The sequence below is a fragment of the Leuresthes tenuis genome, unplaced genomic scaffold (assembly GCF_036924035.1).
Source record: "Leuresthes tenuis unplaced genomic scaffold, fLeuTen1.0.hap1 SCAF_19, whole genome shotgun sequence".
NCBI classification, from domain to species: Eukaryota; Metazoa; Chordata; class Actinopteri; order Atheriniformes; family Atherinopsidae; genus Leuresthes; species Leuresthes tenuis.
The window spans coordinates 13,377,429-13,393,728 of NW_027325373.1; the positions used below are offsets into that span (position 1 = coordinate 13,377,429).

Genomic DNA, 16,300 nt, shown 5'->3' on the forward strand with positions numbered 1-16,300 from the left:
CCTCATTACAAGGCCACTGAAACACAAGTGCTTATGCATGTGTGGAAAATATGCAAACACAGGTTAACAAAACACAACAGTCCTATCACTATCTCTCTCTCTAACCTTCTCTCTCTTACATTCTCACACATTCTGTCAGCTGTGTAGTAAATTGTTGGTTGAAAAGCTTCTCCCTGGTTTCCTTCTGTACCGAGCAGCAAAATGAAATAATAAAAAAAAAAGCTTTAGCATGATGTTTTGCAATAAATCTGCCTTTCTTAAAGTAATAATAAATGGCCTTATCAGAACAGCTTGTCCTGTGTTGCAGTAGAGCGACAGAATCTCAGTCTAAAAAAAAAACAGAGCAACATTTATGGTCTTATTCCTGTCTTTTTAGAGGTTTTTAAACAATGTAATGTGGTTAATTTAGTGGCGTAAAACCTGGAAACTTGGCAGTACCGCATTGCATTAGCAATATACACAAATATCTTGTGTGTTTTTGTACACAAAGATGGGAACGCAATTGTTTGCTTATGAGTGTTCTTTGAAAGACAATGATAACTGAGTTGAGATCCACTTTCAGACAGTTTTCCTCAGTGTTTGTGCAACTGCATGCATGTGGCTCTGTCAAACCTCCTGAAAACTCATGCCAAAGATGAGGCATGACGAACTGGTTGTAGAGATGAGGACCAGGCTCTTGTCTCTGTTCACAGTTAAATGTGACCACTTAAGAATAACATGCAACACACTTCAGTGGCTACTAAGACATAACTTAATGTTTTTGAAGATCTATTTTGAAGGAGTGATATTCAGTCAAAAAATGCAGTTTTTGTTTTTGGATGACTTTGAAAATTTGTTTGTGGATATGAATGTCTACTGTGATTCAGTGCGATAACACGCAAGAATCCTGAAGAAGCAGTATCCAACTTTTGCTGAGATTTTGGCGTACTTTCACAGAAAAATGTCAGCTAAAAACAACGTAGCTCTGTTGATGCAGACACTGATTGTCTTTGACGAGGAGCTTGAAAGCTGTTGATCCATTTGCTTGGCAACTATGACACGACTGTCATTATTAATAGAGTGGTGAGGTGTAAGATATGAGGACCATTGCGGGGGTTCAGATCTTATTTTCTGTATAAGAGGAAAAAGATTGAATACTTCTCTTCTTGTGGGCTTGATATTTTACAAGAAACAAAGCAAACTTAAACTCATATACATGTGGGGAAATTTTACTGGTACCCTTTCCCCTTGGAATACTGTAAGTTAAAAATGGCCAAAATATTCAGTGCCTTCCATTGAAGTGAATAATGGCTCTCTGTAAAATCTTTTTCACGTGACTGTGACCTTTTGATTTCATCGTACCCTTCACAGATTTAGGACAGGCATTGCCAGATATGGGAAATGAAATCGCATTAAACAATTGGACCCCCTTCATTTTTAAAAGAGGGGTTCACTTTCCATTTTTTTTGGTGTTTCCCTTCAGCCAATCAGCTGCCCACAGAAAGAATCAACCTTGTTCTGATCTTTCCCCAGATCGAGAGATCTAGCTGCTTGAGAGACTTTAAACTAGATTTTGCTATCAATTTTAGCTTTAAATATCTTAACAACATTTGCAGGTGTGGACACAGAACCAACAAGCTAGTCAGACATGTTTTTGCAGAAAATGATTCTTCTCATTATTAAAGACTTATTATTATGGATACTAGTGTATCTAAAAGTAATAAAGGATAAAAAACTGATTTTGCTTTCAAATTCACTCAGGCTAGGGTAGGTAATATTGAAACTACTCCAACAAGCGAATTATTGAGAAAAAGTTACTGAAGTCATGATGTCAGAGATCATAGCCATCTGTGGTTGAAAAATCTTGGAACAATTTGTGTTTCACACTGTCACTGAAGATGGAATATGGCATTCTAGTGACATGTAAAAAAAAGATTGAGGCTGATCCTGCCTCTGTAACAGCTCCAGTGTGGTTACAACATACTTCCTCTGTCTTTGTTGGTCACTCACCATTACTTCACCTGAGTGAAATTACAACTACTACGATGCTAAATGAGCAGTGAAAGACACATAAAGTGCTGCTGTCGGTTCTTGGCCTGAGGTAGCATTTTAATCGCAGCCAGTCACCCTTCTAAGACAACGTCATTATCAAGATACAAAGCCAAACAGTAAAAGTTCAGTCAAGTTCTCTGCTGGAGTTAATGTGTGGTTAAGCATCAGCATCCATCTGAAAACATATGCTATTACTGTCCTTCCTCTTATTGTTTGCTTACTGCTGTGAGGGAAACCAATAAAGGCAAAGTTGTCGGTAAACAGAGTATCAATGATATCAGAGTATACGAAGAAAACTGTCACCTGGGGTTAAACAATTGAACTTATAGACATGTTGTCAAACACTGTCTGTGAAAATAAGTATTTCCTCGTCATGTTTTTTCAGATAAGCAACACTGCATTGCACTGATTTCTTAGCTCACCTCACCCTAAACCATCATGGTTTTATTCAGTAATGCTTTCATATCCTTGGTTTACAGTTCTTTGACACAGCTCAGCTAAAGACGAGCTTTCCTGAAACTAGTTCATTTTAAAGTGTAACCGCCACTCTAAATGCTTGTGAGTAATGTTTTTTGTTCTGAATGAGTGTGTCGGGGATAAGTGAAGTGGCGAGCACATCATCTCCTTCTGATCTAGTAAACAACTTTTGTATTGGCTTTGTGTATGAGTTCCGTTTGATGTCTAAAGACGGTGTTGATTCTTTGAGTGTGTTTGTATGTCTGAGAGAGAATGCAAGATGGGCAGCGGTGATAGGGATCTTTACGGATGCAAGAGAGTAACAACAGATCTCTACAAGGCAGTTAAGTGGAACGAGAACGCATGTCTGCACGAAATCTCAACTGCATACGGTGTGTTTCTTTTGTGTGTGTGTGTGTAGGAGGTATACAGCTTTTTATTTATACTCTCAAACATATCCGTCATTAAAGAAACTTAAAGCACCTGCATGGAAAACTCTGATGAAAGATAATCTCCACAACATTTGTACATGAGATTTTTTGCTTTTTTTCCCCTTAACTTTCAAATCTTTACTTAACAGAGGAAAGCCAAGGGGGATAATGGGCGAATGCTCCTATATTTAAACCACTGCTCAGAGAGGGTTCAACAACATAAGAATAAATGGTGCATAAAGCCATAAATACATACTGCCTGCTTGTACACAAGAAGTTTGTCTGTCTCCCTCACAGAACTCTCATGTGTGCCTTGCCTTTGTAAGAAAGACACACATTCATTTTTAGGGTCATAAAGTGCGACTCCTATCAGGGCTTGACATAACTATGGGCTTATGTACAAAGAATAATAAGCACACTGAGGAAATGCTGGGGGTGCTAAATCCAAAAGCAAAGCAGTCCAGAGCTGTAAAACTAGCTCAAGTAAGCAGAAAAGGGGAAATGATGATAGACTGTATAAAGATAATGGCCTTCATGGCAAAGACTAATTTAAGAGAGCAGAAACAAAAATGACAGATGGATGGACAGACAGGGTTAAAAGTTCTGGAGGTCAAACAGTCTGGAAATTAGTTCCGCTGACTGTCTTGTTGCATTCAAAAGAAAATAGTTGAGTGAGTAAAAATGATTGTGAAGCAGAAAATCATTCCAAAACCACTCTTATAGGCAATACCCACATTAAAATGTCCTCAAATGAGCAATTTGATCCAATCAAAATACCATAAAGACATCAGGGAATGTGTGAAGTTATAAATTTGAGACAAATTTGATGTTAACGTTCAGAAGACTTGCTGATGTGACATTCGAGCCGCCTTTAGGTTCTCCTTCCTTTCCTGATGAAGCTGACGCAGGTTCACAGCCATACAGAAACATGTAGTCAAACACATGCACTCTTAGTCTCTGTGCTTACTCTAAACAAAATTATAGGGTAGGTCCATATGGGAGTGAAATGTACTACTGCTGCTGCCTTTGTGTAGCAGAACATAGTGTTCCCCCAGTACCTCGCTGTGGAACATGGTGAGCCAAATCAACGTGCTCTTGTGGAATGGAAATGAAGGGCTGACCTTAGCAACTAAGCTTTGTGTGTGTGTGTGTGTGTGCATGCGTGTGTGTGGGCATGTTTTACAATATTTTTTATGTCCAAATACCTGGAGTCCACTATACATGTAGGCTATGACAGCTTTATAAGGACCAAAATACTGGACCCCACAAGTTAGAATTTTAGTTTAAGACTGAGATAGGTGGAAATCATTCCAGTCTTATGGTTGAGGTTGGAAAAGAGGCTAAAAAACATATTTAGTCAGTAACCGGTTGCCAGAAAGACAGTAGTACAAGGATGTGTACACATGTTTTGCCTATGTGGAACTGCTGCTTTCACATGTGTGTTGATGAATTTGTGGTGGTAGAGAATGTGCACAAAAATGTTATCATAAAACAGCAAATAAGGTCATTTCTCCAGAGAAGCCTGCTGCCCAGGCAATCTCTGATGCAACATCTGAGCACCCCAAGAGACCACTAACACTAACTATATATAAGCAACAGAAGGGATAACATTTTAGTCTTTTTTCAGAAGTCAGCTATATGTAAAATTCACCCACCTTGGGATTTAAAATAAACAGATGCATGAAGTTTGAAATTAATAGTCCCAGCCACACTCATCTTTAGCTTAATAATGTTTCAGAGGAAGGGGAAAGTAAGAGAAGAACTGTAAAAGAAACGATCCGGGCTAGTAAAACAAGGAAACAATAACTGGTTCGTGTTCAGTTCCAGGCAGTATGTATTTGTATACTTAATTGGAGAACACACACACACACACACATACTGTACACAGGCCACTGCAGAGGATACACACACTTATAAACATGCTTTCCATAAATGTACATGAAAACAAATGCAAAGGCACAGATGCACAAAAACCGAAACACTCTCACACAAACAGAAAAAATGCTCAGAAAAAAAAAAGAAGAAGAAAAACCCTCATACAGTAGCTGAGACTTTGCTTTCCTGAGTACAGTCTCTCCTACCAACATTCCCCTACAAACCGCACAGTCCTCCTCAGGCACAGTGCCACTGACATAAGCGTGTGGTTACATTAAAAAGAGACCTCAGAGATGGCTTTTCGTTTTCTCTTTTACTTTTCCCCTTTAGGTCATTATTGTGGCCCTTCAATGTGGAAGCCTCATCGAAGCTTTGTTTTTCTTAATGGCACTGATGCACCCACTCTCCCCGTATCTGTTGAGATGCAGGTTTTCTTCTTTTTTTTTTTTTTAACTGAACACAGGGAGCGACTGATTGAGAGGCATTGTAATTATCTGCAGAACAATCTGTTTTCAACTTGTTGGCATTGCACAGTCACCAATCCCTGCTTGTGGACCTCTCATGTCTGTTCTGATGAGACTTGCATGGGCAAACTGGATGACTGCACCCACTTACTGACTTTTGCAGCTCCAGTGTTAGTAGGCCATGGAAGTCGCCTATCATAAGCCTTGGACCAATGAGACGGTGAGCTTCAGTAGGTATGGGTGGGTCTCGGTGACAGGACATTACCTCACACACCAGGCGCTCACCAGCATTCCAGTAAACCATGCGATGGTGCTCGGAAACTCATACTCGTTTCTCTCTGTTTCTCTTTCTCTCCTCCTTGCCACAAATGCCTCACAGATGCTCACTCCGGCTTACCTAGCTCGGGCTTTGGATTTGCACATATCTCTTCAACACAGAGAGAAATGAAAAAGAAAAGAAAAGATAAACACCTCAGAAAAAAAGTAATAAAAGGTGCTTCTCTTACAGGTAGTCTCTGACCAAATTGTCCTCCTGTATTTGCATGTATCCAAAATTTCATCAGATCCAGGAAGGAAGAAAGAAATGACGTCAGTGGCTGACATCGCAGAGTTGTGTGACAGGCTCAGAGGAAAACAATGCTCTTTGAAAAGCTCAGCAGGTGTTTGTGTCTCCTGCTGTGCATGACTCAAAGTGGATAAACTGTTTCACTGACAGTCAACACAGAATTTGCTATCCACAAACTTTATTCTTTCGTGAAACATTGTGTTGCTGCTTTAATTTCTGTCGGTGTAGATGGGACATGTTCTTATGTTAACAGGGCAGTGTGAGAATACAGGAACGTGTAAAGAAAGACTTGTATTTGCGTGACGGTTGTGGGTCATGGATAATAATTTGAAAACATCTGAACGAGCTGAGCTGAGATCTTCTTCAAGCTTCTATGAGGTTTTCTGTAGTTTTTGAAAGACACAGAAATGACCAACAGAGGGTCTCCAGAAGTGTCTGATGGTCTTTCCAGAGCATGTGGCCCCTGTTTGCGGTCGTGTCTCTGAGATTTATTGATTTGCATCCAATTTAGGACATTTTGAAAATCTGGAGGCATCAACATCAGTATTCAAGCCAAGGTGGTTGCAGCATGTGTCTAACATGTGTATGTTTGTGTTTGAGTTGTTTGCTTTTTTTCTTTATGTGTTTGTACATGGATAAGAGCCCTGTGCAGACATGTCGTTACAGAGGTGATCTAACTTCACACTGGCACAAAGAGGAAAGGCAGTTGTTGAGTTACATTACGCTATTATAACTATTATTATTGTCATTACTCTGCCTTTGCTAACAGCTCCCCTCTGTGTTTCCTTCTTTTTAAGTTTATGTGTTGCTTTATGTTCTTGGTGAATGGTTTTACAGTACAGACATATTTTTTAGGGACTGAGTCTGACAGTTGCACTCTTGCTTTCTCTTTATCCCCTTCAGTTTCCCCTTGGCTTAAGACACTCAGCTTTCCTTTTATCTGAAGTGGTGATTTACAAACACCAGTTTGTGTCTACAGACCTGAGGTTGGCTGTTGCCAGTTTGACTAGCCAGCTGGTAAATATTAAGACCATGTGTGTAACTATGTGTGTGCAAGTGTGTTTGTGTGTGTTTTGGAGTTAGGGAGCTAAACTCATCTCCAGTGTCGCTGTGATTGTTTTTCAAGGAAAGCAAGAATTTGTTATGTTCTATAACGGCATATATGCACTTAACTTTTGCAAGTGAAAAAGCAACTCACATCCGTAGATGCAATAAACTTGCAGTTGTATTGTTTTAACTGTTTTGCAAGAGCAGTTACCAACAGGATTATGCTCTGGACTGACATGGTTTAATTGAGGTAGTATAAAGTGCAACAAGTCTTGTGCGACACCTTTATTCCAGTGCCTAATTAGTGGTCTTTTATACTATTGGCACTTTCATTTTGAGGTCCTGTTTGGTTCAGTTTAAGCACTAAAACTATGCCACTTGGATTAGATAAGGCAACAAAACCCTTTGGTAAGGTTTGGAAAAAGATTCAGTCATTCGAGCAACCTGATATCATTTGTGAAACCACAACAGAGCTCGATTTTTGCACTCCACTGATAAAGTGCATATGTGGCCTTTTCATAGAAACGATGGTGTCATCACTATGGGGCTACTGTCACCAAGGTAACCAAGATAATGGACGATAAGCTGATTGAGTGTTGATTTCTACTTTCAACCTTATTATGCAGTGTTAAGAAATTCCCCTCAGGTTACGTAATCCCCTGAGACCAGGTTGAATATTTCTAAGGGTTTCGGCTCTGACAGTTGTTGGTCACTCTTGCTTCGGTGTTCCTGTAGAGACACAAAGCTACTGGAATCCTTTTGAACTAAATAATGGAGATGCAGTGTCAGATGTCATCATCATGTGGAAAAGGCCACACACAAACACACACGTTTTTCCTGTAACTGTGAATCTTTAAATCTAAGGTTTCTCACAACCACATCTCAGAAAGACCAATAATGCAAGTGACATAAACACAATTTGTCCTCAAAATACCATTCATAATTCAGTCGTGTAATTAGGCTGCTTATATCGGTCGATGACATATGCATTTTTCTATCATAGAGTAAGGAATACTGTGTATCGTGCAGATGTAATTGGAACAGCACTCAATGCTTCTGCCACAACTGCTTGGGTGATGGTGGGTGATCTGGCTTATGTATGTTGATACTTATATTGATACTTTACATAACACAGTTGTGAGCCGTGTTAAAGAATGTGAAGAAATGACTCGTAGAACCATTTCAGTTTGCTTGTCTCTGTTACTCTGTTTGAGCAAAAACGGTAATTCTGTGAGATTTGGGCAGCTAATTATTGAATACAACTTTTTAAATCAAATATCCACATAAAACACAAGATTGGATTTACAGCTGTGTTACTTGCATACACGAACAAATACAAACTGACTTCGCGAAATTTAACATCCTTACTAAAGATCGGTAAATGTGCGTCATCAAGCAGGTTAATATTCACAACAGAGATGACATGAGATGGAGCTCATGTAGCATTCAATTTTGACTTGAAAAATAAATAATTCAATTTAAAAAAGCACAAAAAAGCACAGCTCACAATCGGACCACCTATACAAACTTTGTCAAGCAAGTGAATGGAACTGACATGAAGAAGAATTTAAGGACCTGATCGTGCTTTAACAGAATTCACAAAATCTTTGACGGTTGTTGAAAGTGGATGGCAGCAGCGCAGAGTATTGTACTGACTCCCAACAAAAAGGTCTTGTCTGAATCCAGATCTGGCTGGTCAAGGCCTGTAGAGAGTGTGAATTCTTCTGGTTGTATGTATGCTCCCGCTTCACATTACTGTTCAAAGACATCTGAATATGCTTAATCAGCAGCTCTAGTTTGCCCATAGGTGAACAAATAAATGAGAATGCATATATGTCCTAATGTGGGCACTTTGACAGAAAGCCTGTCCTTTAGATTTTATTCTATTATTTTTCTGGCCAGCGCTGATAGGTTAACATGGAAGAAATGCGATCTCTCTTGGTAATATACCTCAGTATTCTGGCCACAGCGTATGGGTTCAACTAAAACATTTATTTAAGTTATTTAGACACAAAGCTAACATGTCATTGCGGCTGTACTGATTTTATGGCAATGAATAATTACCTCAGTTTTTGCCTGAACTTGAGTAGAAAATCACATCTTATCCAAGGCCTTAACGTGTCCAAGACATGCCTGCAACTTTAGTAATCCAGTCCGATGCCTTTAACATCGCAATGGAAATGTTTGCCAGGTTTCCTCTTGATTTTGCCCAAAGTCTGGTATGTGTAGAGGACACATCATTAATTTGCAAACACTGGAATCTTCTAGTTGAATGTGACTCAACTGGTCTAAAGCAGTGCCCTTCATCCCAGTGTCATGTTGAAGAAGTTCAAGGGCCAGTACAGAGAGGAGGCTTGTTTCAAAGCCTGGTCATTTGTAACGTCAGATAATGCAGTGACTGTACAATGATGTACTCTAAATTCTGACTGAAAGTCTTCAGACAAACCATCTTTTTGAAAATGGGCAATTACTTGTTTTAAGACAACTTTTTCAAGAATTTCAGAGATAAAAGGGGGTCTAGTTTGCGATTAGCTACAATAACAGGATCAAGACTGGGGACTTTATGAACAGTGGTTTACTTACAGGTAGCCACAGCCTGTGGTACATTGTAAGCTAAAAAAAGACAGCTAGAAATACAAATAAAGCTCAACAGTGTGGAACTAAAATTGTCATGCTTGGCTGAGTACTTGATTAGCTCAAAAGTGTATTGCCATCAACACCCTTCCCCCTATTGTCAATGACACCATCAAATCAATGACAAATTTATTTAAATTACTGTGGTTCGAGCCATGCTTGGAGGGTGGTGGGATGAAAGAAAGTGTAATGAGCCGTGGGTCACACGTCAAATCCCCCCCCCACTGCTGTGATGCTTTGTTAGAAGGAGGGTGGGGTGTTTGCTGAAGGGCAGGAAAGGATGAGAGGAATAAGGGTGCTAAGGAAGGTATTGCTGGTGCCACCTGCGTTTCCACAGAGATGTCTTTACTCCACATCTTAGAGGTTTTTGTCACCTGCCCAGACAGGGACTGATTAGTTGGAAAAAAAATTGGGAAAAAAAAATGGAAACAGTAACATTAAATGTTATTTTAGCTAATACATTCATCGGGTCAGGGAAAGAATATGTTTTTTTTAAAAATCGTTTACCGTATTACAGCACAATAATTCTGGGAAGAAATGTTAAGCACTGGGAAACCATGCAATCACCCTTGCTGTAAGACTTTTGCTTTACATTCAACCAATTGCTGCATTTTCAGGTAACTCTAGCCTGGAAACTGTGCTTTCAGAAAACCTTGAGAGATAATCTGGATGTAGATCTCGACAACAGCTCCCAAATGACACCGAAAATCTCACGGCAGCTTATCTCAGGTGGTTTAGTCACCTGCATTTCTCATTTCTGCGACTTCAGCTCTTAGCGGAAAGGCCGCGTCAACAGATTTGGCGGACAGATATATGGACATATAGCTGGTCTGGTCAGTTTTCCACGGTGGCAGGATCTTACAGTAGCCTCACTAGCAAAACTCTCATGTTACTGGTGTCACATTTCACTAGCTCAGGGCAGCAAGCGAAACTCACCGTCCTTGGGTGTATGTCCTCTCTCCCTCTTATCTGTGTGTATGTATTGCTCAATATTTTTTTAAACAGTCTATCATATACATTTTTCTGTGCCACTGCCATTTTTCCTCCATATTACCTTTAATGAATTCTGACATCCTAACACCCCAGTTTTCTCCATCTACTTCATGTCTCCATTTCTCACCACACTTTTCCAAACATAGTTTGTAGTGCTAATGAGTTAGCACAAATCCTCCAGGGGGTTCCTGGATTTTCTCTTTGTAACCAATGCCACACTAATGAGGTGACTTTGGTGTCATTACTTGATTTCAGTTTTGAATTCACTTAACTCGTTTACCTTTTAAAGTTAAATTCTAATTCACTCACTGCCTCCGATAAGATGATCAAGAGGGTCTTAAGTAAAGCTGTCCAACCATGTCAGAAACTGAGTATTTATAGTCATTCAAATTGGCCACTTTTTAATGCAGAATCGGGGGACACAATGTTGTTTTCAGAAAGACAGATGATATTTCACTTGCATTTTTCAGGTATACCGATACTAAGTGACCCAAATAGTACAGTTAAGAATGAAAAAATGTTAGTATATCACCTTGTTTTTCTCACAGCTGTTAGCTTTTCTTTTTACAGCTGGTCAATTGTGGCAAAGCGTCGGTGTGAACACTGTAATTTACATGTTGAAATCAACTCAAATGGTAACTAAAATTGTGCCTTCTGTTATGACACCCAGCACAATTTTAAAAGTAAGGTATGGCAATGATATTTAAAACTAACAAAACTCCACCATGATATGCGCCAGCCACTGGAAGGAGATCTTTTTCACCATCAAGACCAGTAAACATTCATTTTGTGACATCTTATGTAACGCTGTCATGACGTATTCCTGTTGGTATTTATTTCCGTGGCTATGTACAAAAAAATAAAGACATTCATTATTTATAAATTCATTGGAAAAAAAAAGAAAATCTGTTTCACAAATAGAGAAAGCTACTTGAAGTGCCGTGAGAAATTCTCAATAGGACCATATTCACGACAAGTCAAAGCCAAGTAAATTTAGTAACTCATGTGCATTGTGACTCTATAAATCATAGATCTGCACACTGCATCTGTTTTTTGTTTAAGTAGATAAGTCCTAGTAATATGCGTGGTTGTGTGGCAATGTCAGTTTCTTGCCAATGTCAGTTTCTTGCAGAAAACTATTACATGCAATAGATATAATTCATAAGAGACTCATTATTCTCCTTACACTCTGCCTCACATGTAACAGACATGACGTTGCAAGCCTTGTGGCTTTATTCTTAGATAGATGTGGAGTAAGTGTATACAAACACAGTGTCAGAATGAAAGCTTCAATATAGGCTTTAATTTTGATATGATGACAGCAGCAAACAACTTTTTGGTATGTTAAACTTTTCCAGAAAAGAGACGGATAAGATCAGAGTCAATATTGGCATATTTCACCTCAGTCAGAGTGGTTAATGTTTGAATGGCCCCAATGCTAGGTTTTACTTTTGGTTTTGGCTATTTGTTTTGATCTGAGTTTCTGCTGCTCTAGTGCAACACCCAGTGGTTTTCTGAGGTCATATATTAAATTTAGCATGCAAGGTTTGGTCAAATTAGGCTCTACCTGTGACATTGAAGGAAAAATTATGATTGCATAGCCACAAGTTAGTACCGTGTGGCCATGAGATTAATAGCTTGTGGCCGTGAGTGAATAAAGCGTGTGAATGGAAAGTGGTGGCCACATCTTTTTATTGAATTTCATAACTTTCAGTGTGAGATGAAACAGTGTGAGGAAACCTCATGATGACTTTAAGTGTGATTGTTGTAATAAACAGTGGTAAACTTACTTTGATTTAGCAACAGACTTATTTCTGGGCAAGTTGCTATACAAAAAGTGCCGATATTGGGCAAATTGTTGTCTTTATCAAGCAGGAAGAGGAAGACTAAATTGCCACAGGTGGGTGACAGGTGGGGGTGCATGATGAATTAAATTAAATTAATTTTTCCCCTTTTTCTTCCACCCACCACTTGTAGCCAAGTCACTTCAACTCCCGCTTGAGAAAGCGGCCAACTGGGGCTTTTAATATTTCGTGAGCATCTTCATTTTATTATGAATAGGTCACCTGTGTGTGACAAATTCAGTTGGGTGGTAGAATCGCAAATATTCTTTGAGGGCTTCTAGTGGACACATGGAGCATGATAGACTTTAACATGCAAGGAGATGTTGAGAACATCATTTCTGAACATAAATCAAGAATAGTATATTTAACACTACATTAGAGACAGAGCAGGGATGGAGAACTTGTGACGCACAATGCTAAGATTGTTGACAAGACAAACAAACAAAGGGTCCTGCAGCTGCGTGTCAGTACCAACAGCCGTGAAACAGCTGGCAGTTGTGGAAAAATAGGGGTCCAGCATTGTTAAACTACATTGACTACAACTGATTACATTTTGCTGAAGTTTACTGTGATGCGAGACAAGTTAGGAATTATAAGATGAAATTAATTTATTTCATCTAACAACTTTTGTTTCTTCTCATTTCTTACACTCGTTAATCCAATAAAAAAAAAAAGATTCCAACTTTCTTACCCTGTCTCTTATGTTTTCCTAGACCTGTCAGTCCAAGGTGTTTGATCTATCTGATGGAGTGTCGCAGTATGCGTGGTTCCCCTGTAGTGAGGCTGAACTGTCAACGTGGGGGTATTCAACCTACTGGCTGAAGGTAAGACCAATATCAATGAAATACAGCTGAAGTTATACCTGAAAAGGGCAATATATTTTGGTATAATGGACATTGCGGTTAATGTGCTATACTGTTATGCAATACAAAATTAGGTTTACATGAATAAGGCCCAAGGTGCCTTATTCAAGTTGACTTGTTAAGTAATCAATGTTTTGTTTCATCAGTCTGGAAGTTAGTCTTTTTAAAGCCTCCCTTCCATGAAAATCAAGTCTTTCACCTTGGTAATTTGTTAGAAGACATTTCATGAGCGAACTAAGTTGTTTATTGGTGGTTTATGTATGGTTAAGTTTCAAAATGAGCACTCCCTCTCAGCGTTTGAAACGATCCAGGACTAAAAGTGGTCATCCAGTCAGTTACAGCCTATGTCGGCGTCCTCCTATTGCAACATTGCCAAATCATATATTTTCCAAGCATGTGCTGAGAAGTGGTTCTGTGAAAAAAAAGCCCTTTTTACAGTTTCCTTGATGTGCAGCCAATTTTTATGATCTAATAGGATCAGATTTTATGTTTAGAGTACTGAGGTTTCCAAATTTTATCGGAAAATGTTTCAATACGTTGACACCTTTATGCTACTAAGGTAAATATGGTAACATAGGAATTATGAAAACTCAAGCAAAAACATCTACAACTGCAGAGAGTATGGCTGATATTTGATATATCTGGAAAACTTTAAGAAGGATTATCTGCAAATACAATTAATCAACTCCTGATAAATTGCCCTGTGCTGTATCTTTCAGGCCTACTTTTCTCACCCCATGGTGGCAGCAGCAGTAATCATACACTTGGCAGCTGATGGGACTGGCTTAATTGACCAGACACAGTGTAATATTACTGTTCAATTGGTGGACACCAAGGAGGGTATCCATAGTCTAGGTGAGAAGTCTCTTGTGTACTTTCAAACGTCAGCTCATTTCATTCACTTTCATAATCAGAATGCTAAATATGATCTTGTGGAAATCTGAGCTCGTACATCATACAGAATGAAACACCTCTCAGTGTGTGTCACTCAAATCTCCCTTGCACTTCTTGCCAGTGTCTTAATTAGAACCCTGTCACTCTTTCAACACCAGAATGCTATTTAGTCATCACTTTCATCATTTTGTTCTTTCCCCATTCACCTTCAGGGTTTGATCCCCCACTGCCCTCACTTTAGTCATGGCTCACTCTGTTTTGTCTTTGCCTCTTTGGCCCCTTATATTCTCTCCACAGGTGAGTGGCGTCTGAGCTGCCGCAATAACCCTTTGGTGATCCCGGTGAGCCATGACCTGTCTGTGGCCTTTTACCACACCAAGGCTATTCTGGTCATGTTTTCCTCTCGCCTTGTGGCCATTTCCGGCATAGGCCTGCGATCCTTCCAGTCTTTTGACCCCATCACAATAAGCGGTTGCCAGAGTAATGAGATCTACAATCCCACAGGACAGAGGTGAGGCTAGAAAGTAGGAAACTGAACGTTGCTGCAAATGATACTTTTACTGTGTTAACCAGCCCAGTTTGAAAAACATAGTTACATAGCAGAAAGCACTGTGTTAGTGTTAAATGAGACGAAATCTGAATTTCTTTTGCTCGAGTGAGGGGGCACAACTCCACAGCCAGTAATCCAAGGAAAGGATATTTCGATGCAATACTTTGTAACAGGGTCAGTTTTAATGCAAGCTATGATATTTCCCTAACCTCAACCATCTCAAATTTAATACTTTACCATGTCATTTTTAAAGTCAATTTCTTATTCTGCGAAAGCAACATTTCAAAGTAAAGTTACTTGAGGGCACCAGTGGTCGAGATGGGACTCAGTCCTGATTCTCTAACTCGGCAGTTATCTCAGAATGTGGACTTGTCCAACTGTTAAATTATGATGAACCGGTCAATATGTGACTGTTTCACAAAGTGCTGTGACATCGTGTTGCTCCATGGAGATATTTTTGTGTTTAGTTGCATGAAAAATCTGTGACAAATGTGTTTGTGGATATTAATCAATAGTAGTCTAAAATGCACATATGCATTCCTTTTGCCACATTCATAAAGCTGTACATACATATTATTGTCTTTTATAAATCCTACCTTTAGCACTGAATGGATGTAGACGCTTTCCAAAGTAGTCATCTGCATATAAAGACATTGTTTGCTCCACAACTAAATATAGGATAAAAAGATACGATGATAAAAGCAACAGCAAATTAAAAGCATAGTTTTATTAATAGTAAAACTCCAACTCTCATCAGGGAAGAATATAAAAAGAAATCTGTTTTATTTAGTGATTCATTTAGTTCAATAACAATTGGAACAAACATCGTCGAAAGTACAGAAGTAAAATAAGAGTAAAGCACCCTGTAGGGGTACAAAAAAACATAATAGACAGGATTAAACACACATCAGGTTGCACTAGGACACAGGTGGGGACCAGCAAATTCTACTTTATCTGCAATACATGAACGCATAGTCTGTCCAGTATACAGCCTTTCGTTGAGATGATCAGAAGGGAAACATAGATAGATAGTGGTATGTTGGATGTTTTCTTAATTAGGCTATGGAAACTTTTAAAAAATCAGAACGACCTCTATTTGCAAGGTCTTCACCAGCCATTACGCCCAACCATGCTGCATGTAATTACTGCACCGACAGTTAGAAAGAGAAACTAATGATGAAAAAGAGAAACAGAAAAAAGTACTATGGCACAATTCAAGTGAAATTAATTTGTTTACTGTTAAATTCTGTCACCTTATTTATGTTTTTGTGTCAGGCTGCAGTTTCTCAAATATGTATGCATATGGTCTGCAGAATGTGTGAGGGGCACATGTTCTCACCAAACATTCTTTCTTTATAAGTACCAGTTTGTGTGGAGAAAAGGCGATGCATGGTTTTTGTTTTTATGCATTGTTATGCATCTGGCCCCTGGATGGTAAAGGGAACAAACTGTGCTTGCATGATTCAAAGGGAGAAAATACATTCAATAAATCAGCCTCATTTCAAGGATCAGTATTTTTCTGTCAGCTTTATTCATATCATCCATAATCACAAATTTGTCGTAGATACTCATTTCAGTCCACAGATCTGTCAGGATAACTAAACATCAGCAACATTCCTCTACCGAGATGAATAGACATGCTGTAGGCAATTC

The 16,300-nt window shown here is 39.1% G+C and overlaps 1 protein-coding gene across 1 annotated transcript in view; it reads left to right on the forward strand.

The window, feature by feature from the left end:
• pappaa (pregnancy-associated plasma protein A, pappalysin 1a) overlaps positions 1 to 16,300 on the forward strand; it is a 104,127-nt gene that overhangs the window by 48,119 nt on the left and 39,708 nt on the right. Inside the window, exons 11-13 of the mRNA XM_072372143.1 lie at positions 13,054 to 13,164; positions 13,923 to 14,058; positions 14,395 to 14,608. Coding sequence (XP_072228244.1) covers positions 13,054 to 13,164; positions 13,923 to 14,058; positions 14,395 to 14,608 — 461 coding nt within the window. The remainder of the gene's footprint in view (positions 1 to 13,053; positions 13,165 to 13,922; positions 14,059 to 14,394; positions 14,609 to 16,300) is intronic.